This window comes from Nannobrachium achirus (genome assembly GCF_963921795.1).
Source record: "Nannobrachium achirus genome assembly, chromosome: 12".
NCBI lineage: Eukaryota > Metazoa > Chordata > Actinopteri > Myctophiformes > Myctophidae > Nannobrachium > Nannobrachium achirus.
In genome coordinates, this window is record NC_137832.1 from 1997597 (window position 1) to 2024881 (window position 27285).

The 27285-nt window shown below is 41.0% G+C and overlaps 2 protein-coding genes across 4 annotated transcripts in view; both read right to left on the reverse strand.

Moving 5' to 3' along the window:
• The window catches only part of LOC308296341 (ceramide transfer protein-like), a 64680-nt gene extending 45138 nt beyond the window's left edge, over positions 1-19542 (reverse strand). For all 3 annotated transcript variants that reach the window (XM_080739598.1, XM_080739596.1, XM_080739597.1), the window contains exons 1-3: positions 19315-19542; positions 10625-10759; positions 515-631 (exon numbers count right to left, since the gene is read on the reverse strand). In XM_080739598.1, coding sequence (XP_080595724.1) covers positions 515-631; positions 10625-10759; positions 19315-19413 — 351 coding nt within the window. In that variant the 5' untranslated portion in view covers positions 19414-19542. The remainder of the gene's footprint in view (positions 1-514; positions 632-10624; positions 10760-19314) is intronic.
• Positions 19543-24197: 4655 nt separating this feature from the next.
• Positions 24198-25637, reverse strand: LOC308294970 (E3 ubiquitin-protein ligase TRIM35-like; the record flags this gene model as incomplete). Its single annotated transcript, XM_080737906.1, has 1 exon — positions 24198-25637. The coding sequence occupies one exon, from the start codon at positions 25635-25637 to the stop codon at positions 24198-24200; it is 1440 nt and encodes a 479-aa protein (XP_080594032.1).
• Positions 25638-27285: the final 1648 nt, after the last annotated feature.

Genomic DNA, 27285 nt, shown 5'->3' on the forward strand with positions numbered 1-27285 from the left:
GTATTTAGAAGGAAAATGAAAATTACTTTTCCATTCCATATAGCTACTCTTGGTCTATCGATAAAAGTGTGTAATCTCTGTGTTCATGTTAAGGTGCAGGTTTGTCCATATGTGTTGAAATATAATGTCCATGTATTTGCTAGAGAATCACAGTGTTTACTTATTTATATTCATAATAATCGATTTTTCCCTTTAAAAACCTGCTCTATTGACACGTTTCACACAGATTTAATGTCTTTGCTAAATAGTTACAATATAGATTTTAAATAATTGAATACAATTGTATCGTATCGCCATGAATGAACGAATATCGTCAACCATGTATCGTGATGCGTATCGTATCGTTGTTAAAATGTATCGTTACACCCCTAATGATAGCTCTGACACAATTATTCAATAATCGTCTAATGGCAATCATCTTTTGCATAACCTTCATAATCCAAACAGACACAGACAAAACGGACAGACAGACAGAACAACAGACAGACAGACATACAGACAGAGGGTCAGTTACCTTGTGTAGCTCAACAGATTCAATCCACTGCAGCCTCTGCTCGGGGTCCTCTGCTCTCAGGTACCAAACACTGTCGTTAACACTGACGTCAAAACGACACTCGTCAAACTCATGGGGCTGAGAGAGAGAGAGAGAGAGAGAGAGAGAGAGAGAGAGAGAGAGAGAGAGAGAGAGAGAGAGAGAGAGAGAGAGAGAGGAGAGAGACACACACACACACACACACACACACACACACACACACACACACACACACACACACACACACACACACACACACAGCTTGTCACTCAGGAATCACACTGGTAAACAAATGTGACAACAACAACATTAAACCATTAAGACATACATGGGCAACTGGTGGCCCGGGGGCCACATGCGGCCCCCACCTTCACTTAACTCATTGAGTGCCAGCGCCCTCTAGGGGCCAAAGAATGCCAGCGCATCTCTCATAGGCGAGCGCTTTAGCTTCCAGGACTTCACCTTCCAGGACCTGACGTGCTCACGTTCATGCACGGCATGGAAATGTCCCGGATGAAGATGCTAACAGAATGGCTATTCCCATTTTGTCATCTAAAAGATCATTTTTGGGCGATTTCGCCGTAAATAAACCTCGCGCCGCTTCCCTATGACACAATCCAGAGATATAAGCCTTTAAAGATGTGGTCTTTCATTGGATTAGGCGGAGATTGGCGATTGCGTTCGCAAATAACGTCCGGCCGGGACGTTGCTAGCTTTCGGCTAGTAGCTACAAAAATCAGGCCAGGCTTCAGAAGGCCTCTTATCATTTTTATTCATTTCATTAAATATCCCGGACTAGTTCGGGATAGGCACCCTGGAATACGTCGCGCTGCCTACAATGAACATTGGGTGAACATTGGGGGGGTCTAAACTTTATTTTAAACCATTTTCAATGGAATATATCGTCGGACAGAGTAGAATGGCTTGCTGGCTAGCGGCTAGCGAGCCGGGACCACCCACGTTGCTCCAAGCAGCTCGGGGTAAGTAAAATAGCAAATAAAAAATTGTTTTTGATCCCGAATATCCCGAACTAGTCCGGGATAGGCACTGTATGAGTTAATGTGGCCCGCAGGTTGATACTCGAATACTGATGTATTATTGATTTCAGCTGTTGCAATTCCAAACATGACCTGTTTTAATTCATTCTATATTAGCAGCTTAATGACTAGTATAGTAGTATTAAAATGTTTTTTTTTTTTTTTTTTTTTTTGTCCAATGTATTTGTATTTAGGTTCATAAAGTTAACATGAGTATATAACTAAATGCCTTTCAAATGAAATCAAAATGTTACATTTCAGGATTCCAATTCAAAAATAACAAAAAATAGCCGATCTACAAGCTCAAAACGCATCGCTGCGTGATGCACTTTGAGCTTGTAGATCTGCTATTTTTGCTTCTTTTGTATGAGATACTAGAATGACAAAGTAGGACGTAGCAATATGCAATGTGGCCCTCTGGAGTGAAGGTGGAAATATAGTGGCCCTCGCCATCATCAAAGTTGCCCACCCCTGCATTAAGAGCTGGAACTCATTATTAACGAATTATTACTTTAACTGTTAATTTATGCTTTAACTGTTGATGAATAGCAGATTTACAAGCTCACAGCGCTTGTACATTTATGCAAGTCTTTGAATATTTCTGACCCGGTTTTAAAAATGTCTTCCGAATCCTTCTTCTAAATCAGTGGTTCTCAAACTTTTTTCATGTCAAGGACCCCCAAAATTACATGTATTTGGACGCGGACCCCCATCTCAAAATATGTTGTTCCAGGGACCACCCAGAAGCAAATATGTTCGCTTTTAAACTCGGTGCCGTGCTGTGAGCTTGTATATCTTCTATTTTTGTGTAGTACAGTGAATTGTTACACAAGCGTTGTGTTCAGGAACAGTTTGACTGTTGAGACAAAGTGTTTTAATATTTTGATCCTGGTTTGGTTTGGACGGAACGGACCAGCGAAGGGTTAATGATAAAAACCTGCTGCAGTGAATAATACACAATGACACACATTATTCTGTGCACACACACACACACACACACGCACACAAGGATCCCTTCACACACACACACACACACACACACACACACGCACACGCACACGCACACGCACACACACACACACACAGGAATGCTAATGGCATGCTGCTGTGTTGCCAGAGTTTGGGGGAGAAATAAGGTCTTTGAAAAGAAGAGAATCACTTTCCACCAGGGCTACCTTAGGCAGGGTGCCAGGTCTCCCAACACTGGCACACTGGGCAGAGTTTGAGAGAGAGAGGGTTTTCCTTGTCAAATTAAATATTCAAAAAAGGTTTAGTCAGTTTATTACATTTTCCTGTGATTAGGACTCCTACAACACCATCTGATTTTTTTTATTTTTTTGGGCCAGTAGAAATTAATTTGGGCCTTGCAGGGTTAAAGGGCCAATTCACCTCTGGGACAACTAGATCTTATTTTATTGTTGTTTGGGACACAATCAACACAATCCTGAGTTATTTTTTGTATTCAATCTGTGTTTTGAGATATTTTAGTATTTCAGCTGTGCTAGTGATGCATTTTGCATCATATGATGCATTTTGCATCATCATGCTGCATCATATGATGCAAAACGCATCACTAGCACAGCTGAAATACTAAAATATCTCAAAACACAGATTGAACACAAAGAATAACTCAGGATTGTGTTGATTGTGTCCCAAACAACAATAAAATAAGATCTGGTTGTACCAGAGATGAAGTGGCCCTTTAAATCCCCTTACATCAGTGTTTCTCAAATGGGGGTACGTAGAGGTACAGCAGGGGGTACTCAGAAATTGCCCTGAGACTAGGGCTGTCACGATTAATACATAATCGTCTATTCGCGATTATTTTTCATATTCGCGAATATTTTTCATATTCGCGATTATCGTCAATTATCTAATTTAATTAAAAAAGTTGTGAGTTTTGACAATAAAACCATTCTTAAACAAGTTAAACCTCACGTCAACACTTGCATTCTTGAATGCGCCTCCCCCTTGTTGCCACGGGGACCCGTGAACGCTCAATGCTGGTCCTCTCGGCTCCTCAGTCAGTCAACACAACAGCAGCACGGCACGCACTGTCACACAGCACAGGCAGGCTGGCTGGCTAAATAAAAACGCTTAAACAGTTTGTTTTTTCCAGACGGTCGGAACAGACACATGTACCATACACATCCCGGGACTATATATTCCTTTTGATACGATACAGAAAAAGGCGTTCACTTTCGTTTCAACACAGAGGACTGGAGTCAGTGCCTTTACTGCAGCTTAGCTTAGCATAGCTCTGGTCCATAGCGTTAGTGGAGTTCTCCCTCCACTAACGCTATGGACCAGAGCTAAGCTTAGCACTGCTGCTCTGCTGTGGAGAGGATGATGATGATGATTACACACAGACGGCGACTAACTAACTATAGATGTTGGATCGTGGTCGTGATAAACATTAGGCCTATTAGGCTACTGTCGCTATTTTCAGCTGTCGGCTATTTTTGCAGTTGTCTGCTATTTTCACAACGCAGCGCGACGCGTTGTGAGCTTGTAGATCGGCTATTTTCACAACCCACCGCGACGCGTTGTGAGCTTGTTGATCGGCTATTTTCACAACGCACCGCGAGCTTGTAGATAGGCTATTTTCACAACGCAACGCGACGCGTTGTGAGCCTACAGATCGGCTATTTATTTTCAAATAGCTACGGTATAAAATAGGGCTAAAGTTAGCAAGTAAATGTACTTAATAGTTACTTTACACCACTGAACTGATGTTTAAAAAGCAATTAAATTGCTCATTAAGGTACAGTGTGAGTATGAGCTCAAAGCCTATTATCATAGTGGCATAAAATGAAGGGGGGAAAAAAGACGATATATTCGTCAATCGGCGATTATTTGTATGACAATTAATCGTCTGGAGAAAATCCTAATCGTGACAGCCCTACCTGAGACAAAAAGGTTTGGGAACCCCTGGTCTATAACACCAGTAAACAGGATCAATAGTGGTCTATAGCACCAGTAAACAGGATCAATAGTGGTCTATAGCACCAGTAAACAGGATCAATAGTGGTCTATAGCACCAGTAAACAGGATCAATAGTGGTCTATAGCACCAGTAAACAGGATCAATAGTGGTCTATAGCACCAGTAAACAGGATCAATAGTGGTCTATAACACCAGTAAACAGGATCAATAGTGGTCTATAGCACCAGTAAACAGGATCAATAGTGGTCTATAACACCAGTAAACAGGATCAATAGTGGTCTATAGCACCAGTAAACAGGATCAATAGTGGTCTATAGCACCAGTAAACAGGATCAATAGTGGTCTATAGCACCAGTAAACAGGATCTATAGTGATCTATAGCACCAGTAAACAGGATCAATAGTGGTCTATAGCACCAGTAAACAGGATCAATAGTGGTCTATAGCACCAGTAAACAGGATCAATAGTGGTCTATAGCACCAGTAAACAGGATCTATAGTGATCTATAGCACCAGTAAACAGGATCAATAGTGGTCTATAGCACCAGTAAACAGGATCAATAGTGGTCTATAGCACCAGTAAACAGGATCAATAGTGGTCTATAGCACCAGTAAACAGGATCTATAGTGATCTATAGCACCAGTAAACAGGATCAATAGTGGTCTATAGCACCAGTAAACAGGATCTATAGTGGTCTATAGCACCAGTAAACGGGATCAATCGTGGTCTATAGCACCAGTAAACAGGATCTATAGTGATCTATAGCACCAGTAAACAGGATCTATAGTGATCTATAGCACCAGTAAACAGGATCTATAGTGGTCTATAGCACCAGTAAACAGGATCTATAGTGATCTATAGCACCAGTAAACAGGATCTATAGTGGTCTATAGCACCAGTAAACAGGATCTATAGTGATCTATAGCACCAGTAAACAGGATCTATAGTGATCTATAGCACCAGTAAACAGGATCTATAGTGATCTATAGCACCAGTAAACAGGATCAATAGTGATCTATAGCACCAGTAAACAGGATCTATAGTGGTCTATAGCACCAGTAAACAGGATCTATAGTGATCTATAGCACCAGTAAACAGGATCTATAGTGGTCTATAGCACCAGTAAACAGGATCAATAGTGGTCTATAGCACCAGTAAACAGGATCTATAGTGATCTATAGCACCAGTAAAGGACGTTCGCGAGATTTGCCCACTTAGGAGGCTTTTTGTAGGATTTGTGTACCATGTTGCACGCTTTGGAACCTTAGGCTCCCTAGAACCTAAGGTTCCAAAGCAGCCTGGCGGCGCGCCGTGGGTTCGAGTCCCGATCCCGACAGCTCTCCATTCCCTGTCAACCTACTATCCTCATTCATCCTATAGGATCCTAGCAGGACAGACAGACAGACAGACAGACACTTGAGCCCCGCCCCCTTAATGACATTAGCCAGAGGAAACTCACGCGCTTCCATTTGTTGCCATGACAACGCACACACTTTAACACAACACTGCGCACACACACACACACACACACACACACACACACACACACACATCTAGACATTCACACACACGCACGCACGCGCACACACACACACACACACACACACACACACACACACACACACACACACACACACACACACACACACACACACACACACACACACACACACACACACACACACACACACACACACACACACACACACAGTGTTTTATTACCCAGGTTGTGTAACAACACAAGGTTCTGCCGAGAGGGCACATAACTGTAGTCTCTCTCTCTGTACATAACTGTAGTCTCTCACCGTGCTATACTCTCTCTCTCTAATTTTTTTCATATCACAATTATTGTGACAAAAGAAATCGCGATTTATGATATTATCACGATAATCAAAATCTATTATCCTGGGGCGGAACATTTGCCAAAAAATAGCAGATCTACAAGCTCACAACGCGTCACAACGCGTTGTGACGCGTTGTGAGTTGTAGATCGGTTATTATTTTGGCAAAGACATTTGACAGAGTGTGAAAAAAGACTGTATCAAGTACGTATATTATAAGTACCTTTTACCAGTTATAGAGGGTTTAAATGGTACCAGATATGCAGCTCGGAAAATAAAAGGTGAATTGATCCCACTTTATGATGGAGGGCAATTTCACGATAAATTAAATCTCCACGATACGATTATCGTGAGTGTTTTTTTTATCACGATAAACGACAATATGGCGTATCATCCCATCCTTAACAGACAGCCTGTAGCCCACATACAAGAACACTGCACACACCTGAGTGTGATTTACTGTGCATTCACTGCCATCGCCTGAAAATCTAATTGTGGGCTCGCCTATAAGGCGAGCACACTTTAGATATTGTCATTATTTATTTATCTATCAGGCAATCAGTAGACGGGATCTTCGGTTCCTTTCTACTCCTACATACTTAGTGAGAAAATGAAAATAAAAACATCAATTTGTTCAGCTTACTGTGGCGCAGTGTGCTATTACTTTTTACAGCAATCGGCCAAATGGTGGCGCTGTAGGAAGCCTTCGAAAGTGCGATCTTTGAACAGGTATAGCTCATGCTGTGTTTTAGGTACAGCCATGAAACCTGTATACACGTATGCGTCTCCTCATGCCGAACAACTTTTACCCTCTAACTTTTGACCTCTGACCTTTAGGTCTCCCACAATTCGGAATTATATGAAAAACAGTAAAAATCTATCTCCTCCTGGGTTTTTTTCGTTACACGCACAAAACTTTTTTCACATGAACTTTGGACCAATACGGTCAGATTTATCTCGGCGGATTTCTTTTAAAGTGAAATATCATTTTTTTAATAATTCAATAGATATTGCGGTTTTATGCAAATTATTCTTCTGCCTCTAAATCATACATACAAAGTTACACGTTCATGGCATTTGGCAAAGATGTAGAGGGTTAGTCAAAGTATCACTGAAACCAATTTTATTCCAATCGGCCAAAGGGGGGCGCTATACGAAGCGTTTGAAAATTCAAACTTCAAACGGGCATAAGTCATGACTCGTTTCGTTTGAAGACATGCAACTTGTTACACGCGTGCTTTGACTCGAGCGGAAGACATCTGTGTCGTTGTTAAGTAAGCTCCGCCCTTCGGTTTTCCGCCATTTTGAGCAGTTTGTAAAACGCGTAAACCCGCTTTTATTCTGGAATTTTCGCTCCACGTGCACAAAACTTTTTTTACGTGAACTTTGGACCGATATCTAAAGATCTGTCAGATCGGATTTCTTTAAAATTGAAACATGCTTTTTAAAATAAATTCAATGAATATTGCAGTTTTATGCAAATTATTCTTCTGCCTCTAAATCATACATGCAAAGTAACATGTTCATGGCATTTGGCAAAGATGTAGAGTGTTAGTCCAAATATCACTAAAACCAATCTTACCCCAATTGGCCAAAGGGGGGCGCTATATCATTTTGAGCAGTTTGTGAAACGCTTAAACCCGTTGGGATTTTTTTTTTTTGCAATTTGCATGAAACATTCTACACACAATCTAAGGACCTTTATCTAATATGCCTATGAAGTGCACACACACAAAAGAATTATAATAATAATGAATATAGCTGCAAGCAGCGATAAAGTGTCCAAAGCCAAAAACACCTCAAATCATGAACACAGCCTGCAATGTGCGTGAAATCTTGCAAACACATTCCCAATAGGTCAAGGAGCAGATACCACCCTTCTTACATTGGCCTGTTATAGCGCCACCAGCGGGTCAACTTTTGCACAACACAATTTTGGAACAAAATGGACCAATCTTTGATGTCAGTAACGTCAAAGAGAGCACTGCCTGCGATCTTGACATTTTGTACATTTATAGCCATTGTTTTCTGGCTTGAAGCGAGCCCACAATTGTTTCGAAGGAACAATATTTTCTAGTTTCTGATTGTTTCCCAAACCTACAGGCTTCAGTTTCAGAGTGAACCTTCAAAATAAAATGAGCCAACGCTCGTTGGTTGACCAACACAGCCCCCCCACACACACACACACACACACACACACACACACACACACACACACACACACACACACACACACACACACACACACACACACACACACACACACACACACACACACACACACACACACACACACACACACACACACCCCTAAACATTTTCTCACAAATTATTAAAATTCAAAACAGTGATTTTTGCAGAAAAGCTTCAAGTTTGCATGCCTGCTTTTAAACTACATTATGACACCCTGACTGTCTCTTTAAGGTCAAAGTTCAGCAGCCTGGCCGTGCCCAGGGTCCAAGCAGGAAGTGATGACTCCTTCTTTGAGATAAAACAGGAAGGTCAAAGGTCCCGCTGTCACCCTGCTTCCTCACAGCCAGTTTACATCATTTCCTGTCGTTGCTGAAATCCTAGAAAGCCGTTCAACTGGCTCTGCTTTCACTGAGACCAGAGAGCTGCCTTTTCTGCATTACTTCCTCAATGACAGAGAGACGGACGGACAGACAGACAGACAGACAGACAGACAGACAGACAGACAGACAGACAGACAGATAGACAGACAGAGACACTAAGGTTTGCCCACCTGCCCCTGGCAGGTAAATAAAACCTTGGGGCAGGCGAAGTTGGCTTTCAGGTTGCCCGACCGGGCAAGTGCTCATTTGAGAGGGGACGCAATCTATAAACATCAGATATCTGTCTAAACACCTGAACGTGGCCAGTGTGCTCTGTCTTCTGGTCAGTGGAATGTAAAATGAGAGCACTGTTTACCTAGAATGTGCCGTTTTTAATGTTGCTACACTTAAAAATATAAAATAAGTGTGAAACCATATACATTATGTAATCAGAGCTATGTAGGTATTTGGGATTTGGAGGTATTGAGGTATGACATGTTATCGCCCAGCCCCAGAAAGTAAAGAAATGTTAAATTGAGCAGTAATTAAAATCTTAACTATCATCTTATAATGGACTAAATTTACTTTTCGGGCAAGTGGGCATGACCTTTGGGCAAGTAGAACATGACCTGTGCTTGCCCGACGGGCAAGTACCTCTGAGGCCTTTGTGTCAACCCCTGAGACAGCCACAACACCAGAGGGCACTCCACTGATCCCATCCCCCCCAGATGTGGCCCAAACATGGGGATGAATTCATTCTACGGTCATGCCAACACCATGTGGAATAATCCCTTGTCCCTACCACCACTTAAGCAATATTACACGAGAGGGTGTGCATTAACGCAGTTATCCTGCACGACAGCCTTTCCGCAGGAATGAGCCGACAGGCGAGTTCCGTAGGAAGGGCTGGAGTGTTTACAACTGGACCTGAACTTTTCCAGCTTGACAAAATAAATGACTATATACTTTGACTGCTCCTAGTATTGATCATCTCTTGTATAGTGTTCATGTGTTTTGATTTATTGAACACACACACACACACACACACACACACACACACACACACACACACACACACACACACACACACACACACACACACACACACACACACACACACACACACACACACACACACACACACACCATCGCTCCATTGTTTACAATGGTTTGTAGAGAGACTTGGAGTAGAACCGCTGCTCCTTCACTTGGAAAGGAGTCAGCTTAGGTGGTTGGGGCATCTAGTACGGATGCCCCCCGAGCGCCTTCCTAGGAAGGTCCTCGATGCACGTCCCACTGGGAGGAGACCCCGTGGCAGACCAAAGACCAGATGGAGGGATTATATCTCCAAGCTGGCTTGGGAACGACTCGGTATACTCCCTGAGGGAGTGGAGGAAGTTGCTCGGGATAAGGAAATCTGGAGGTCTCAGTTGGAACTGTTACCCACGCGACCCGATTCCGGATAAGCGGTTGAAGATGGATGGATGTAATGCAGGCTGCCACCCCATGTGGTCATGTGATCCAAGATGGCCGCGGTGTGAATAAGGTCTATAGGTAGTAGGTACAGTATACTGTATATAGATACAATTACTCACAGTAATAACAGCCTTAGACAGACACAGGGACCCCCTACAGCCATACTCCCTCTCATCCTCACACAGACAGTAGGTAGGTAGATACAGTAGATAGGTAGGGTTATAGATAGATAGATACTTACAGTGATAACAGCTTTAGACAGACACAGGGACCCCCTACAGCCGTACTCCCTCTCATCCTCTGACTTGTAGTAGCTCAGAGTGTTGTTCTTCAGGACCACCCAGCGGTCCTGCCAGCCATGGATGTAATTGGTCCACTGAAACACAAAGGAACAATCTGATTGGTCCACTGAAACACAAAGGAACAATCTGATTGGTCCACTGAAACACAGAGGAACAACAACAACATAGGTATAAGTATAAATCATGGTAATATTATACATAGTTAAAAAATTAACTACTGTAGACCTTGTACTGGTACAAGGTCTACGAAAAGGAGATCCTAGTAAGCTTTTCGGCTCATTTACACAGGAACCACTTTATGTATCTCATATAACACTGAAAGACAGACGGATAGAACACAGTATTATGCATAGGATAACATCAATTATAAAAGCAGAAAAATAAGAATAAAATAAAATAAGCAGAAGAAGCAGATATTTACAGAGGAAAAGGGGAGGTGAGGGTGGTCATAGGCCTCGTACATACGGCAACGCTCTGTAGAGAAAACGGCGAGGTCCCGGGATGCGTTTTGCCTTTTTATCAAGCGTTCATATGAAGCTGAAATGATGTAGTGTCCATGTCACCGAGCGAACGGCAGAAACGCAAGAAGCAACAGCGCATGTTAAGCTTTTTCTCTCCTACAAATAGATATTGAATACCCTCCTCAACGTCCCTGCTTGCCCACCGCAGACTGCTTTTTTTTTTTTTTTTCTCGTGATAATAAAGTTATAGGTCTAGTTATAGGTCTAGTTATAGGTCGAGTTATTCACATAACTCGGTAACGGCGCTGAGTCGGCTCATCGCCTCCGTCATGGATAATAATAACTTTATGGCCGCAAAAAAAAAAAGAAAAGTTGTTCGTGGTGGTGAAAAGAAGTGACACAAGCGGGACGTGAACCCGGGACCCGTGGATCAAAAACAGCATGCGTTGACCACTCGACCACCGAAACACAACACTGAGGAGGGTATTCAGTATCTATTTGTAGGAGAGAAAAAGCCTAAAATGCGTTGTTGCTTCTTGCGTTTATGCCGTTCACTCGGCGAGGGGAGAGAGTCAGCTTTTCCACCCAAATCTGCGGATCCAGATTGTTCAGTTTTTAACCTCCGAAAATGCCGTTGTCGTCTGAACGGAAGGCCTATCTGACTTTTCCTTTTGCGTTATTCACGTTGCCAAAACGCAGTGTGAACGGCGCCTTAGTCTGTTTACAAGTTTCAAGTAGCAGCCGTCTGAAGGTGACTTTACAGAGCGATTTTGAAGGAGGTTAAGGATTTACTCTCCTTTAGGGCTTGCTGGAGTGCGTTGCACATGACACTTGTGATAACACTTGGAGAAATGTATTGTGAGGCTGACAGTTGCTAACCCAAAATACAGTACATGGTAGGGCATTCACGAATAGTGATTTTTAGTATTCAAATTATTCAACCTCAACGTATTTGAATAGTCGAATATTCGACAGGACTGGCCAAACCATCAAATATTAAGTAAGCAAGAGGCGAACATTGTGAAAATAGCCGATCTACATGCTCACAACGCCTCGCGTTGCAAGGTGTTGTGAGAGCATTAACAAATTCATCCACCAGGGGCATTGACAACTCATTCTTATGACTTTCTATCTAGCCAAGCTTTATAAACTATATTTTTTTTTAAAGAGAAAACAAAAAAAATTAAATAAAAAATAAGCGAATATTCGACTTCGGTGAACAACGTTGAATAGTGACTTTGATATTCGAATATTTGGTCAATGCCCTACTATGCTCATGAATAAAGTGAATGGCAAATCGAGTGGTTAAGTGAGTGACAAAGTGTGTTTAATGGTGTTTAACGTTGTTTAGTGCAATCAGATAGGACTTTTCTGTGTGTGGATGTTTGGGCTGTCAAGGCCAGATAGTAGTTTTTTGCCACTCAGTAGGCGTTCCTGACTTCCTGCATTGTTAGACCAACAGCATTTGTCCCTGGTAGCTGCTACCTAGCCTCGGAAACACAGTCATTTTATTTTGGCGATAGGAAGCTGCTACCTAACTGTGCGTGCACGGAGTTAAAGCAGAACAGGGATGCTTGTAGATCTGCTATGTGTGGATGCTTGTAGATCTGCGGTGTGTGGATGCTTGTAGATCTGCTATGCTTGTAGATCTGCTATGTGTGGATGCTTGTAGATCTGCTATGTGTGGATGCTTGTAGATCTGCTATGTGTGGATGCTTGTAGATCTGCTATGCTTGTAGATCTGCTATGTGTGGATGCTTGTAGATCTGCTATGTGTGGATGCTTGTAGATCTGCTATGTGTGGATGCTTGTAGATCTGCTATGTGTGGATGCTTGTAGATCTGCTATGTGTGGATGCTTGAAGATCTGCTATGTGTGGATGCTTGTAGATCTGCTATGTGTGGATGCTTGTAGATCTGCTATGCTTGTAGATTTGCTATGTGTGGATGCTTGTAGATCTGCTATGTGTGGATGCTTGTAGATCTGCTATGTGTGGATGCTTGTAGATCTGCTATGCTTGTAGATCTGCTATGTGTGGATGCTTGTAGATCTGCTATGTGTGGATGCTTGTAGATCTGCTATGTGTGGATGCTTGTAGATCTGCTATGTGTGGATGCTTGGGTTGGAGAGGAAGAGAAGCTGCAACATGATCATTACAAACAACTGACAGGAAGTGACAACATAACTATTGTAAACAAACAGGAAGTCATTCTATAAGCCTGTGGCTCTCAAACCTGTCTCAGGTCAGCACCGTTAATAACTAATATTATTATTATTATTATACCCTTATATCATCCCTGTAAATATTTTATAATTATTGTTTATTTTAACAACCATGAACATAAACATATCCTCCACGGCACTGCTGGTTGTTGATTTTCAACCTTTTTCATATCAAGGTCCATTATTATTTATTCAGCATTTCCGCCACCGTTTGATGACATTTATTCTCTCACACCCAAAACCTACAATATTCTATTGTCGTTTGATCAGATGTTGTCCACTATTCCATGCTGTATTGATGTTGATACCATAGGCCAGGGGTTCCCAAACCTTTTGTCTCAGGGCACCCCATAAATATTTTTTTTAATCCGAGGCACCCCTACATTATAATTTTCACTCCCAGCACCTTAAACCGTTCGTTTTGTATTTATCATCTATAAAATGTGCTAAACTAGTGAAAACAGCAGATCAGTCGGCTGTTTTCACTAGTTTTGTGTGACAGTCTTGTATGATGAAGTAGGGCTTTGCTTTACCAAAGACGTACACATTTGAAACTTGGAGATACGAGGTTTCTGCCCGACAGTGACGATATTTTTGTGATTATGTTGCGAGGAAAACATTAAGAAAATAGCCATTTTGGTTTGAACTGACAGAAAATAACTTTGTAATTCAAGTTTAAAATGATACTAAATATTTTTTCTAGTGTTCAAATAACACATAACCTAAATATACAAAGAAATTACTGACATATTTGACAACTTTATGCGACACGTTGTGAGCTTGTAGATCTGCTATTTCCACTATGTTTTACTTAAAAAAAATCTATATGAACATTTTTCAACAAGGAAACGATTATGACGATTATGAAAAATAATTGTCAAATAATTGCGATTAGACGATTATGTAATAATTGTGACAGCCCTAGCTATAGGCGTTCAACTCTAGCTCTGGTCTAAAAGCGTTAGTGGAGTTCTCCCTAACGCTATGTTCCTCTACCTCCCAAATCCTTGGCAAATCCGGAAAGACCCGTCGTCCGGTCCGAAAATAACAAAAACTGTTTCGCCCCTCACAAAACCAAAGGTATCAGTGGACAGTTGAAAGCTAACTCTACTTAGTGGACGCGGTCTGAGCCCCCCACCACACGCTTAAAATACATTTCTAGGGCAAAATGAAAAATATTCCACCGGATGGAGACACTCTTCCTGGTTGAAGACTGTTTTTACGAAACAGCGCTTCCAACGTCACAGAGTTGAATAACACCTAATGCTCGTTAATGCGGTGCATTTCGGTCCTCTGACCGGCGCGGCAGTAGTGAGTTGGCACCTTGATGGCGACGACAAATAGTGAAAAACTAGAAGAAATGGAGTCTCCATCCGGTAGAATATTTTTCATTTTGCCCTAGAAATGTATTTTAATCGTGTGGTGGGGGGCTCAGACCGCGTCCACTAAGTAGAGTAAGCTTTCAACTGTCCACTGATACCTTTGGTTTGGTGAGGGGCGAAACAGTTTTTGTTATTTTCGGACCAGACGAAGGGTCTTTCCGGATTTGCCAAGGATTTGGGGAGGTAGAGGAACATAGCGTTAGGGAGAACTCCACTAACGCTATGGACCAGAGCTAGTTCAACTCCAACTGGTCCTTCTAGTGTGACAAGGAGGAGGCAGCTTTATTTGCACAGTGCAGTTCAATGCAAAGTTCTTCACCGACTCACTCAACTCAAACACACAGGAAAAAAGTCAAATATTGACGATGAAAAGTGTAGACGTGCAAACAAGAGATATACAGGAGATAAGAACAGATAAAAGAGCTGGACCCAACAATACTGAAGCTATTTAAATTATCCTGGCTGTGTTATCGCTGACCACACAGACCTGCAGTAACCGGGCAGATTACTGACCACTAGTACGCACACACACACACCACTACACACACAACTCTGACCACTACACACAACTACACACAACTCTGACCACTTCTGAGTCAACGCTAAACTTTTCAACTTTCCAGTAGAGCCTAACTCTACCCAGCAACGTCCTCCAGTATCTGTGCAGCTCTGCTGTTAGTCATATTTCTGGGCTGACATGACAGGGTTGCCAGATTTGCGAGAGAAAACAGGCAACCAGGACTATGAGCCACGTGAGCCTCGGACTCGCTTCAAGATCTGTTTTTGAAAAATAGCAGATCTACAAGCTCACAGTGAGCTATTTTCAACAACAACAAAGACCTTGGAAGAAAATGAACACAAATCGGTTTTGGGGTCCCCTGACACAACATATGGCCCCTGGGGGTCCTGGACAAACACATATTCATTTGGGGGTCCTTGGGTGGATCCCCAAGGAAGGGGAAGCACTTAGGAAGCATGCCCAAATAAGGAACTACACCTTAGAAACAAGCCCAAATAAGGAACTACACCTTAGAAACAAGCCCAAATAAGGAACTACACTTTAGAAACAAGCCCAAATAAGGAACTACACTTTAGAAACAAGCCCAAATAAGGGACTAGAAGGTATGCATCATATGCCACTCAAGAATAGCACCTTAGACTGACTGAGTGGCAAAACATAAAGCAGCATGACGCACTCCTACTGACTCCTACTGACTCCTACTCACTCCTACTGACTCCTACTCACTCACTCCTACTCACTCCTACTGACTCCTACTCACTCCTACTGACTCCTACTCACTCCTACTCACTCCTACTGACTCCTACTCACTCCTACTCACTCCTACTCACTCCTACTCACTCCTTCTGACTCCCGGTACGATGATGTCCCGTGCATACCCTCTATACCAGGAGAAGGCAACCTTAGGCACGGTGCCAACATTGGCACAGAGGAGGGTGATGACTGGCACACTGGCAGAAGTGTGAGAGAGAGGATTTATATTTTAAAATCAAATATTGTTTTAAAGGTGGTCAATTACATTAAGTCACCCAATTTACAGCAAATTACATCCTGCACATAATACTACATTCATTACAACTCTGAACTTGAGGAGGGAGTCGGGGAGATAGAGTCTAATGATCGTTATAACAATGTCCTGTCAATCAAAATATGACAGAATTGTTGATGGGGTGTCAATCATTAACATTTATGTTGACATGGCACACTGACTATCTAGAAAATAAAAACATGGCACTTCATTTCAAAAAAGTTGCTGAGCCCTGCAAAACACTTTAGAAACAAGATCAAAAAACACAATCCGCAAAAAAACAATATTCACATTAAGCCACTTTACAAAGAGCCAAGCCCAAAGTGCCTGGCTTATAATAAGCATACTTGGCAACCCTGACAGAGGTGTGTAGGTGTGTGTTAACTTTAAGTTGTTCTTATCTGTGTTGAGTTGGAGCAGCCTTATCACCTGGCTATTGATCTGTTCCATGTTGTGTGTGTGTGTGTGTGTGTGTGTGTGTGTGTGTGTGTGTGTGTGTGTGTGTGTGTGTGTGTGTGTGTGTGTGTGTCATTAAAGTAGGGTTGAGATGACTGTAAAATGGTGTTGTCGTACAATCAGTAGGTTTGAGATTATTCCTCCCACGATTTGGCACAAAAATGGGACTATATGTATATGTATATGTATATGTGTATGTATATATATATATATATATATATATATATATATATGTATATGTATATGTATATGTCACCAACATGACGAATCCCCCCTACCACCAGCAGACCCTCCTCTCCATCCAAACCACCATGACAGATCACCTGTCTGCTATTTCCAACTGGACCTACAGTAATATACAAGTCTTCTACAAGTTCTAGCTTGATAAAATAAATGACTCCCACTGTGTTTCTGTAAATATACTTCCACTGCTCCTAGCATTAATGATCTCTTATAAAGTATTGTATGTCTTTATGTGTCTCTGTGAATTGAACACCTGGGACCATAATGGAAACAAGTCCCCAGGACTGTTTTGTTTTATCCTTTTAGCTTAAATCTACCTGTAAATGTACTGCGTACATTTATTTCTGATTAATAAAGTATTCAATAGATGGATCAAAACCACATGTACGCACCTGAGATGTGCATCTAATGCTAACAAAGTGAATGTGATGAAAGAATAGAACACTGTTCTATCTGCTACAGACGGAACTAGAAATGCACTCTGTCCAGGTGACAACTTGCACCATGAGGTGCGCTCACCACTGGCATCACCGCTTCCAAAGAAAACTGATATATTATGGTCAATGATGGCATCACCACTGGCATCACCAGGAATACTGGTCACTCATTGGCTGTTAATAGTGACGTTGACAGAGATGCTGGTTCCTGATTGGGCTACGGTCTTAAACAAGAGGACACACACACACACACACACACACACAGCCGATCGCAGTACTTGCGCGCTCTGCTTGCGCCAGTAAAGATGGGTGCACTCACTGCACTGTTCTACCTGCATCCATCTCTGACTGCTACAGACTCAATTTACAACGTTGGCATTTAGACCCTCTTAATCCACAGTGATTTACAACAAGCAAGGACAGCACAGGGTAATGCATCAAGATGCACAGAAATAGAGGGTATGCGCGTGACATCATCATCTTACCCGGAAGTTATGTTGGAACGCCCACTGAGTGGCAAAAACCTACTTTCTGGCCTTGACAGCCCAAACAGAAAAGTCCAATCTTATCGCATTAAACAACGTTGAATTCACTTTGCCACTCGATGTGCCTTTCACTTTATGAGAGGTGCATACTCTCTATTGTCATCTACAAGTACTGTACAACAACCATCAGGCCAGAGCTTCTAAATACGGCACAAACTTTAGACCAAGAAAGAACCTATTCAATAAAAAACTATACCAATCAAAACATCACTAATGTGTACATTGAAGCGATGCACACAGCTTAGATCACAATTATTATTACTGCCACAATTATTACATATTGTCTAAACGCAATTATTTGACATAATGGAAATTATTTTGTCATAATCGTTTCCATGTTGAAACATTTACAATTATAGCAGATCTACAAGCGCGTTGTGAGCTTGTAGATCATCTATTTCCACTATCAATGTTCTTTTTAAGTATAAAGTTGTCAAATATGTCAGTGATTTCTTTGTATATTTAGGTTATGTGTCATATCTGCCATGTGCAACTTCAAAGCCTACAAGCCAAACAGAAATGTAATTGTCAACGACAAAAACACAATTAAATCCTTAATCGCAAATATTTGAGTGACAATTAATCGTCATGTAAAATGTCATAATCTGGACAGCCCTATTCAGGAAACCTTTTACCATTCCAACAGGAAGAGTCAGTGACATCAGCATTCATTCTTGAAATCAATATTTGTCTCCAAAATTCCCCAAATCATCTGAGATCTGATTACTGCACATGCAAGCACACAGTGCCTCTGTGTGATCAGATGATGAATAAATAATGGACCTTGATGTGAAAAGGCTTGGAAACCACTGATCTAAAGGATAATAAATGAACCCCAGCTTATTGAGGACCCCTCTCATCTGAACAAGGTATATAATTATAATACACAGGGTCCCATAGGGCAGTGGTTCTCATTTCTCAAACTCGTTCATGTCAAGGACCCCCAAATTGACACTTATTATCCCACGGACAACCATTTGAACCCCAGGGACCCCCACAAGAGGAGATATTTACAGCCATCTATAGCAGTGATCTTCAACCATCAAGGACCCCCAGTTTGACACAATGAACCCGTTTAATGGCATTTCCATCTCTGGAACAACTTATAACATGGTAAAATCAATGTTAATTTACAGATTAATTTACAGACCCATAAGGGTCCATTTGGTTCTTAACTATCACTTAGCTGAGGATCCCCAGGAACTCCCTCAAGGACCCCTGCTGGGGGTCCCCAGACCCCACTATGAGAACCAGTGATATACAGTATAACATATGCTGAGGACCCCTCACATCTTCACAGGGGGTCCGCCATAGGGTGTATAATATATAGGTTACCTTGCTGAGGACCCCTCCCATCTCCACAGGGGGTCCACCGGCTCCATGGTCAGGCTCTACATCCTCCTCTGACCCCGAAGAGGAACTCTTCTCTGACATGATGATTTGTTGATCTGATGTCTAATTAAACTACAACTCCAGATGATTTGTTGATCTAATGTCCAACTAAACTACAACTCCACTCCAAATGATTTGTTGATCTGATGTCTAATTAAACTACAACTCCAGTCTGTATTCTAGTTAAACCACCAACAACTAGTTAAACTACTAGTTAGTGTTCTGTAAACAAACCTGGTTGTTAGCAGAGAGATTCCGTCACAACACACTCCAGGCTGATAGTTTAGATTATTCTGATAGATTAGAGATCAGTCATTAAACCGACAATCATTAAAATGTTTATATTAATGAATCCAACCTGTGTTGTTTTAGACTGAAGCTAAATGCTAACAGTTAGCTGTCAATAATCAGACTAGTAGCCGCTAAGCTAAGTGTACACTAAGAGACTGGTTCTAGAGATCTGATAAAGCTCTGTGTAGATCTTAAAGTCACCGCTGCTAGAGATGTTTGGAGATCTAAAGGTTTAAAGAATGTACAGGCAACAGATCTAACAGACCTACAGGACGTCTCTTCAGACTGAATGTTTAGTTTTATTCTGAAGCGTCAAAACAACACCCACAATGCACAACCATCACTTCCTGTCAGGGACTTCACAATAAAATAAAAACACAATAATAATACGTTTCAATTCAATACAAGCAAGTCTCAAAATGAAATAAAAACGGTTGAAAATGAGAAACTTATAGCATACAGTTAAGTACAGTATTGTGTAAACAGAGCTAATAAGTCACATTGTGTCAGTTCATAACAGGGTAGGTTATAAAGCTATTGGAACAAATAGCAGCTCTATTTTCTTTTCTCTCACAATATGATTTAAATAGTATAAGAAAAAAAGCCTCATATTCAAAATGTGTTTAAAGGACAATGTAGCAGCTCTGTTTCATACTGTATGTACAGTAGGTCTAGATGTTTCATACTGTATGTACAGTAGGTCTAGATGTTTCATACTGTATGTGCAGTAGGTCTAGATGTTTCATACTGTATGTACAGTAGGTCTAGATGTTTCATACTGTATGTGCAGTAGGTCTAGATGTTTCATACTGTATGTACAGTAGTTTCATACTGTATGTACAGTAGGTCTAGATGTTTCATACTGTATGTGCAGTAGGTCTAGATGTTTCATACTGTATGTACAGTAGGTCTAGATGTTTCATACTGTATGTGCAGTAGGTCTAGATGTTTCATACTGTATGTACAGTAGGTCTAGATGTTTCATACTGTATGTACAGTAGGTCTAGATGTTTCATACTGTATGTGCAGTAGGTCTAGATGTTTCATACTGTATGTACAGTAGGTCTAGATGTTTCATACTGTATGTACAGTAGGTCTAGAGGTCAGTGGTGGTGTTCCAGTCTCTGGCCTTCTTGTATACCATCAGTTCACACATGTTGCTGCTGTGTTCACAATAGCAATAGGCCTACATTTAATTGAATTAAAATTAAACCGAGATAGATGTCTGAGGTCTACTCTGTCTGTACCACAGACAAGGGTCCCGGATCTTTGTGTGATATAATATAAATTATATAAATACATTCTATCTCTTTAATTATGCACAATACAATATATATATATATATATATATATCAGAAATGGATTCTACAGGGGAAAATACATAAGAATCAACTGAGAAAAGTTTGGTATACCCTTTAATTAGGTTTTTCTGTCTGTCATGTTGGGATAATGTGAGATAGTGTCTCACTTTACCCTGAAGCAATTGTCTCACTTTACCCCACAGCCACATTTTGAGAAAAGGGATATCTTTTATCAATTCAGAGTAATCTTCAGCTAGCATCTATCACATGGATTTAGTTGGTACTTGGTAGTTCATCAACATGTATGATATAAAATGTTCTCCCTGCATCAATTTGCTTTGACAAAACAGCTGATTATGTTGACAGCAAGACATTTTATTTTTACACGCAAAAAACTTTTTATTTTATTTTTAAAAAGCATGTTTTCTACAGCACTAGCAGGTCTCTCAATTCATGGCAAGTGGGAAATTCAAGGGGCTTGAAAATATAATGGTCACATGACAACAAATGTGTTCCATTGCCAAGATATAGGGGGTGTCTCAGTTTACCCCGCTTTCCCCTACTGTCATGAAACTGTAGGCCTACCTTTTCCTTTGCAACCTGACAATAACGTCTTCAATCAATCAATCAATCAATCAATTTGTTTTGGCTCCTTCATCTACAGTAGTTTCCAGTTGCCTCCAAGCGCCCCCTGGCGGTGCGGCCACCACATTGATCCTCTGAGTCTGAGCCAATAACTTTGGATGTTTTTTTCTTTATTTTTCTTCTTCCTTGTTGTGTGTAAAAGTGTGCCATTGTTTAACAATACTAGTTTAGAGTTTATTACAGTGATTATTTATTTGTTCAAAGAACATTGTTTTCTCTCAGTAAGAAAAGGAACGCAGATAGCCTACACTGCTCAGCCTTTACTCTGAAGGCCAAAAGGCTAAATGTAAATCAGCTGACTTCCAGTCTCTCGGTGTCATGTGAGACAGATTCCAGCTGTCATGCCAACATTAGTGACCTATAGAATGTCGTCACCACAGCTTTTTTTCCCCCCCTGATATTGTTTGACAAATTAATATAATGAGATATTACTTTAGCATCTTCTCATTAAGGTGTCAATTACTGTAAAAGCATGAGTTATGTTGTGTGCAGCAGAGCAGATTCATACTGAGGGTACATTCTGCCTTCTATGCCAAACTGCAATAATAAGAATAAATGTATTTTTAAACTTGGGTTAATTGCTCAGCAGTTTCATATCTGCAATTCTGCAGGGGAAATAACTTTCCCCACATTTTTCCTCCTTATTTTTAAGTAATAGTAAACAGTAAAGGAGACACAATATTGAGTGCAAAATGCAGATGTAAAATGATTAAAAGGATGTAAAACATTTGCTAATGTTGTAAATATTATCATATTGTCCATAAAATGGATAAAATAAAATAAACACTCACATTCAGAGTGCCATTTTATACATATAGCCTACTGTATGTATAATTAATATTCCTCAGGGTTAGTATGAGGAAAGTAATATCATTTCCATGGTTGGTTTGAGGTTTAATATTTCACATTATTGACTGTCATGCTCTGACATTACTGTGAACCACACAAACAGAACCCCTTTTATGCCCATATATGGAGATTCCTGATGTCATCAATATTGAGCCCATATCCATCCATCCATCTTCAACCGCTTATCCAGGAATCGGGTCACGGGCAACTTCCTCCACTCCCTCAGGGAGTATACCAAGGCGTTCCCAAGCCAGTTTTAATATTAAGCCCATATCTGTGAATACCAATATATGTCAGACTAACCTGCTATAGACATGTCAGGCTAACCTAGTCTAACCAGTCAGTGTGGCTGGTTCTACAGACAGGGATCTCCATATATGGGCATAAAAGGGAATCAGTTATTGTGGTTCCCCTATTAGGACTTCAAATCTTCAAATGGGAATGCCCATATATGGAGGCCACATACGATCCCTTTTATGCCCATATATTGAGATGCCTTTCTGTCAGCCAGCCACACTAGTTAGACTGACATGTATAGTCTATGTTATGTTTTTGTTTGGTGTCTTACTAGTTATTATTAGGGATGGGACGATATGAAAATGTCACATCACGATTATTGTGACAAAAGAAATTGCGAGTTACGATATTATTGCGATAATCAAAATCCATTATCTTGGGGCATAACATTTGCCAAAAAATAGCCGATCTACAAGCTTGTAGATCGGCTATTTTTTAGTAAAGACATTTGATAGATATTTTAAGTACCTTTTACCATTTAAGTACCTTTTACCATTTATAGAGGGTTTAAGTGGTACCGGATATGCAGCTCGGCAAATAAAAGGTGAATTGATCCCAGTGCATGACGGAGGACGATATCACGATAAATGAAATCTCCACGATACGATTATCGTGAGTGTTTTTTATCCCGATAAATGATAATATCGCGTATCGTCCCATCCCTAGTTATGCTGATGTGATGATAGATTGTTTGATATTGAAATCAGAAGGATAAAGTTACACTGCATTTACTTTTATCACAACTTTAATGAAACCCTTCAGACGTTAAAAGTTTTAATGTATCTGAAAACATGGAAGAAACACGCGTAATGACACGGAAAAGCTGCTTAACAAGACACAGCATGATGTCAACGTCGTGCGGAAACCTAGCAGGTCCAAAACCGTTCCTTTTTATTGATTCAAAAAACACTTTAGCATATTGCAAATAGCAGATCTACAAGTTCACAACTACCTCCTTTTTGTTTGACACTCTTGTACTGCATAGTAGGGCATTATTCAGCAAAGAAAAAAAAATAACAAAACAAACCTATTTTTTCCTATATTTACAAAAACCTCCTGTGTCCAAAAACTGTGACTTTTCAGGATTCAAATTCTCAAAAACAGCAGATCAACAAGCTTGAAATGCACTGCGTTTCAAGCCTCCAGATCCGCTACTTTAAATGCAAAAAGAAAACACATAAGTGAAATGATGGAGGCCGACGGCATCTGCCTGTATTGATGACCGCCACCACACTAAGAGTGACTTCAAGACCATTTAATCTGTGTTGTGTACAGAGTACAATGAAATGACAGTCTGTTAAGGCAAAGGAGCAAGTATGTTACTTTTTAAGTCTTGTTGTGTGAATTACAATCCAACACGGCTGATTATAAATTATATTCTACAAAACAGAGTAATATTCCCCCTTAAAGTCTCTCAATGTCTTATCACCATCATCATCATGTCTAACTGCATTGTTCCACAGTTACACCGATCTTCCCAGGCAACATCTTCAGAGGGACAGTAGGTGCATAAAGGTGAATGAATGGGAAGAGTGGTTCGGTGAAAGTGTGTGTGATAGTGTGTATGTGTGTGTTAGTATCAGGATCAGAGAATGATAGCTTTCCTTCGTCCCAGCCCAGCTGAACTCTGATCCTCTGAGGTTTCTGCTTCAGTGATAGATTATTGTCTGACTCTGATGAGGAGTCCATGAGTTCATCAGTCCACCAGTAGTATCCATCTTCACCTAACCCAATGGCCCAGTGTTGACCATATCTGTCTCCCTTTCTCTGGTAAGGCTCTCCTACACCCACTTCCCAGTCTTCATTGTCTCCAACCTCAATATCCCAGCTGTGAGTCCCTGAGTTAAAGCTCTCAGAACCCAGGACAATGCCATAGTGGTCAATCCTCTCTGGGTTGTCAGGAAGCTGCTGCCATGCTGTATGTCTAACACTGGTCAGATCATCGGACAGGGTGAATCCTGGACAGGCAGTGTTGGGGTCCAGAATGACAGGAGTGTAGGAGACAATGTCCTTCATCTTGTCCCAGACTCTGAAGGTCAGGTTGCCCAGGTGTTTGGTCACGTCTATCAGTGCTCCTGAGACCGGCTGTGGGTCCTGCAGTGTGAGCTGGACTCTTTCCATTGTGGTCTTGTAGTTCTGCAGGAATGAGCGGTGTTCAGCTCTCAGCTCCTCCTCTATGGCTCTGATGTTGTTTGAAAGGGTTAATATGTCTCTGTTCAGACCCTCAATCTTCTCCTTCATCATCTGACTCTTCTGCCCCTCTTCCTCCCTCAGTGCAGTGATGCTGGCCTCCTCTTCCTCTCGTAGAAACCGATGCATCTTCTTAAACTGTTCCTTAATCTGTGTCTCTGTGTGCCGGGCCTGGACTTTAACGTGTTTCGCTGTTCGGTCACGTTTCTTTTTAATGTCATTTAAGACCTTGAGTTTGTCTTGTAGAGGCTTCAGTAATTTCTGGACTTCTTCCTTGTGATCCAGAGCAGCTTCATCAATGGGTCTGAAACTGTGGTCGGTGTGTTTTTTAGAATCTCGACACACAAGACACACTGGCTGTTGACATTGCAGACAGAACAGTTTGAGTTTCTCCTCATGCAAGCTGCAGCGAACCTCAGACACTGATGAAGTTCTCTTACGTTTTGAAGCTCTCTGTCTCTCCTTTATGAAGGACTCACACAGGTTCTTCAGAGCCAGGTTACGGGGTACACGATCTGTTGAATGTATTTTCTTGCACACCGGACATTGCTTTATTTCCTTTATTCTCCACCACTGCTGCAGACACGCATTACAGAAGCTGTGGCTACATGACAGGAGAACAGGATCTTTAAAGATGTCACCACACACAAGACAGGAATAATCCTCTACTGGAAGAGACAACATGGAAGCCATTTAGTCTCTGAGTGAAGCTACAAACACTCTGCTCAATACAGGAAGTCAGTCAGTGGTGGTAACACTTCCTCCTCTAGAATGTTCCCTGAAGTTTACTCTCACTGTGGTTGTTGTTACAGTCCATTCAGCAGCAGGTTCCAGTGGTCTGGGTCAGTATTCCCTCCTGTAGCTGTGGAAAGACAGTCTGTCCTCCTGTCCTCACTGGAATGTGTATGTGTGTCAATCTTATCGTCTCAGATGAGTCTGGCAGGGGGCGGAGCTTTGACACGCCACCTGTTGCAAAGCACACACAAAATGTATTCATCATTAATCTAATACCCATATAAAGTCTGCATCAAACATATTGAATTGGTTTAATGAAATGTATCAGGGGAGTCTTTTATTTCCTATATAATTAGTATAGACAGGAAACAATAGAGGAGGGGAGAGGCTACTTGCATAAACCCAGAGTAGTGAAACCTCAACATGTTGTCAGTGTAATAAGTGAAAAGTTTCACTCCATGTGTTTTGCCTGTAGACATATTATACTGTATATTTTTCTTCAGTTCAGAACACCATTATTGATATTGAGGTATATTAGGTTAGCTTCCGCAGTGGTCTGAAGTCTCACCTCTTCAGACTCCACCTTCGCCCAGAGCACTTAACGTAGAACTTGCCTTCCCTCAAATGACCATACATGTAATTTAGATAGCATTTTTTGTTATAATGTGTCATGACGTTTTTACTTAGGTGCTTGATCTACATATTTTTCTCAGATTTTCCAACTATTTTTCCATTTGATGCATTGATGGATTACCTTGCTTATTGTAAATCGGTCCGGATTAAGAGTGTCTGCTAAATGCTTGTACTGTAATTGTAAAAGGGAAAAAAAGGAAAAGGGGGGAAAGTGGTTTGATATGAAGTGAATGAGGACACAAGAAAGCTACTGTCTGATATGCATTAGAGTTTTATTGATCTCCAAGAGGAAAAATGTCCCTTGCATTAACCATGCTAACTATTTACTGTCTTTCATCAGGAATGGACAGAGATGGTGTCACTCTAAGTGGAGAACATTTCATTTTCATATTAAAGGGATATTTCACTTTCAAAAAAAACTTTTGGTAATTGTATTGTCTAATCAGGTTTTTATGAACACCCTGAACAATTTTTAATTTGCTTGATTCAATATTTAGATATTTGATGTAAATGTTATCAGGCCCTCCAGGCTCAGGGCCTCTCTCCACACACATCCATTGTTGTAACTTCAAACTTCATTTTAACCATGATAGATTCATTAAAAACACCCATTATTTTTTTCTGGTGACTCATACTACCCTCCTAATATGTTTTATTCATAATTTTTTTTCATTTATTTGTAATAATTATTTGGAAAAATGGAAAAAATGAAATACAAAAAATAATTATTAAAAATAATTGAAATAGGTTATGGAAAAAACATAACCTTGCCTACCAGGCTTTCTGGGGGAAAGCCTGGTGTTCGTTCACAACAGGCCGTTTGGTTTCCGCCCAACGAGGAAACCACTAGAAGAAGCGGCGTCGCTTTGATTTGGTTCCCTCCGTTTGTTTGCCCAATCCCTATTAAAATGCTTGAGTAGCCTATAGTCTTGCCAGTCGCTAACAGTTGGACTAAAAGATGCATATACCAAAC